Source organism: Morone saxatilis, unplaced genomic scaffold (assembly GCF_004916995.1).
Source record: "Morone saxatilis isolate NCDOM2014 unplaced genomic scaffold, NCSU_SB_2.0 Contig0, whole genome shotgun sequence".
NCBI classification, from domain to species: domain Eukaryota; kingdom Metazoa; phylum Chordata; class Actinopteri; family Moronidae; genus Morone; species Morone saxatilis.
This window is the reverse complement of record NW_023339650.1, coordinates 14,263,266-14,266,288: the sequence shown is the minus strand read 5'-3', so window position 1 is coordinate 14,266,288 and position 3,023 is coordinate 14,263,266. Positions and strand designations below refer to the sequence as shown.

The following is a 3,023-nucleotide window of genomic DNA, read 5'->3' as shown; positions in this document are numbered from 1 at the left end:
GGGGGGGGGGGGGGGGGGGGTGCACAGTGAAAAAAATACTGGATTTAAACAACGTATAAAATGAATCATGGAATTGGAAAATAGTGGATTGAGAAGAAAACAATGGGATGTTAAAAAGGATCTGTTAAAAGCTGATATGTTTTCTAAGCTTCAACCCAGGTGCCAACGGTTTCCTTGGCAATGCCCCTACTGTCTAGAAAAGTACAGGCGAGCATTAATAATAAGATTCAATAACACAAGTTTCAGATATAAATGCAGCGGGTTTCTTTTTTAGATTTCAAACTCAGTGCTAAAAACATTCTCACAGTAACGTCACTGTCACATAAAAAGCAACACACAAAAAATTGCAAACAATGAACAACAGATGAGTTCTCAGCTGATCGGAGAGTCAGTCCCGAACTGTTGCGTTCAGGGACCCAGCTCAGCCCACGTTGGAATATCATAAATCTGTGTCAGTTCTCATTGATGCTGGTGTTATCTGGACTTTATTGACATCATTTGCAGTCTTTGTTGGCCACTCATCCGTTAACAAGACCTTCTTCTTCTTCTCAAGTGTTCATGAAGTGGTCTCTTTGGAAGTGTGGCAGGTGGAGAAGCCTGTGAGTATATATGTGTGCTGTTTGGGCTTAGAGCTTCAAAAATACTTTAAAAAAAGAAACCAAAACAACATACTGGAGAATGAAGGAGCTTTAAAGTTACCGCAGGGTCTTAACAAAATGTCCACCCCCTCGCGGTCCACGCACTTCACTGCCAGCGGAAGAGAAGCCTTCAAACATGCACTAGTTTAATGTGTGAAAATGGCTTTGGATGAGGCGAAATCCCAAAAAAAACAAGAAAAAAAAAGGAAAAAAAACATGGGGCGAAAAATGGAAGAGAGGAGGAAAAGCCTAGATATTCTTTGGCCGAGGCGTGTCCATCGGGGGAATTCACACGCACAGAGCTCTGGGGAACCTGGGAGAAACAAAGACAAATATAAAACATATTAAAATGTGACAGAATTACAGAAACAAAAACACACAATCACTTTATTGTTGTTAATGAAGGAAAAGCAGCCGATGATAATGAGTCTAACCTGTCCTCAGTGAAGCCGTCCATCTCCTCCTCGTCATCCAGCTCCATGTCCAGCTCGTTGTCGAGACAATCGCGGCCGTAGCCACTCAGGACGCTAAAGAAAGATCAACACAAGGTCAGCATAAAAAAATAAAAACAAATAAGAAGAAAATGAATAAATAATAATAAAGACTTTATATTCCTTACAGATTAATCAAAACATTTTTTATGGAAAAACACTTGTGGTCTCTTAAGATGAATAAAAAAAAGAAAGGGATGGACATATTACAGTTAAATTAATAACTAAATGAATAGTAATAATAAATAAACAAACCTTCAGGTTCACTAAACAACAAGTTTATAAATACCTCAATGAATGAGTATTTATTATATTTGTGTGTGTATGTGAAGGCTGTATGTATTTAATGTTACTTAAACGCAACATGGTGATCAATAAAATACGTTATTTATCTGTGTAATGCAACTATAATGGCTCTGTGCTGACCTGACTGAGCGACATGTGAAGAATACAATCCTCTTCAGTTTCTTGTTGTAGAAGAAGTAGTTGAAGGACCAGAGACTCCCTTCTTCACCAAAAGGGTCCGAGTCCAGATCAGGATTGTAGCTACGAACAAACATAAAAAGACAGAAAGCTTAAAAAGGGCTCAACTCAACACCAGAACCACTCAGCAGCGTTAAGTCGCTGCTATATAACACACCTGTAAATGTCACAGCCCTGCAGGTTGATCTCCTGGTCGATGGCGTTCCACAGCTCCGGCCCCAGAGAGTTGAACTCCTCTCCCACAGCTGAGAACAAGCTGCCGTTTACTGCGTTAGCAACCTGAAGAGAAATCAGAATTCTTATTAATTGTGGTTAAATGTTCTGCTCCAGAGGTCCAGACCCGGCCACAGAACCGCACACTGACCCAGTTGACGCTGGGCTCCCTGCTGAACTCGTGGGCCCGCGCGGCGCTGAAGTCATAGTCCGGCCTGAAGGACTCGTTGAGCGTTGTGATGAGGTAGAAAAGAGTCTTCCTGCAACACTTGTCACTCAGAGGGTTCTCCCCGTCCTCGCTGCTCTTCCCCAGCCTGCAAACACACACAAACACAGACACAAAGAAATATTAACCACCTCTTTCTCACCGAGTCCTGTGAGCCACAAACCACTCTGAGCCGCAGTACTCACTGTGAGGGGCTGGTGGCGCTGGTGGACTGAGGGGGAGAGAGGGCCTCCAGGACGTGTGGCTCCCCCTCCTGGCAGAACTGCTTGAACATGTGTTTGTCGTCCCCTGCCATCTTACAGGAGTAGCTCTCCATCCTGCAGGAAAAACAATGATAGTGTGTTCAATAAAAACCAGAATGGAGGAGAGGGTTTGTTAATCCCTGACGATTACTTTAACGGCCCATTAGGCTTAAAAACACAATTACACAACACATCAGGGTCACTTCGGGGTATTTTTAATGCTTTTCATCGAATACATAAAGCACCAATTTTACTCCTCTAAGCCACAGATGTTATTAAAAAAATTATGCAGTGATGCAGTGATGCAGCAGGTGACTGTGCAGCTTTATTATTTCAGAAAATCAGATCTGACTTAATGTGAATTCTTCCCAGACTTAATAACCTTTGTCCCAAATATAACGTCTTTTTAATCTACATAATGAATGCAGTAATTCCCTTCACTTATATGTGAATAAAACTAGTCCCCCTCTGTTTGTATCAGTTCATTATAATCATTCAATAACATTATTATTATTTAACCACATAATCTCAAACTCACTACAGGGAGAACGCATATTTGAAGTAAAAAAAAAAGTTAAATATTTCCAAAGGGACAAAATCAAATGAACAAAACTAGATGATTTACATATAAACTACAGGAACTGACGGCCTGCACGACACGAGAGGAGCGGGAGACACCCTGGCTGTGGACTGCGATTATAAATGAATACATTTCTTGTCTTTTCACTGA

General features: G+C 41.4%; 1 protein-coding gene across 1 annotated transcript in view; it reads right to left on the bottom strand.

The window, feature by feature from the left end:
- Positions 1 to 800: 800 nt before the first annotated feature.
- maf1b (MAF1 homolog, negative regulator of RNA polymerase III b) overlaps positions 801 to 3,023 on the bottom strand; it is a 6,097-nt gene continuing 3,874 nt past the window's right edge. The window contains exons 3-8 of the mRNA XM_035673758.1: positions 2,237 to 2,368; positions 1,977 to 2,139; positions 1,770 to 1,891; positions 1,556 to 1,675; positions 1,073 to 1,165; positions 801 to 951 (exon numbers count right to left, since the gene is read on the bottom strand). Of these exons, the coding sequence (XP_035529651.1) occupies positions 927 to 951; positions 1,073 to 1,165; positions 1,556 to 1,675; positions 1,770 to 1,891; positions 1,977 to 2,139; positions 2,237 to 2,368 (655 nt within the window). The 3' untranslated portion in view covers positions 801 to 926. The remainder of the gene's footprint in view (positions 952 to 1,072; positions 1,166 to 1,555; positions 1,676 to 1,769; positions 1,892 to 1,976; positions 2,140 to 2,236; positions 2,369 to 3,023) is intronic.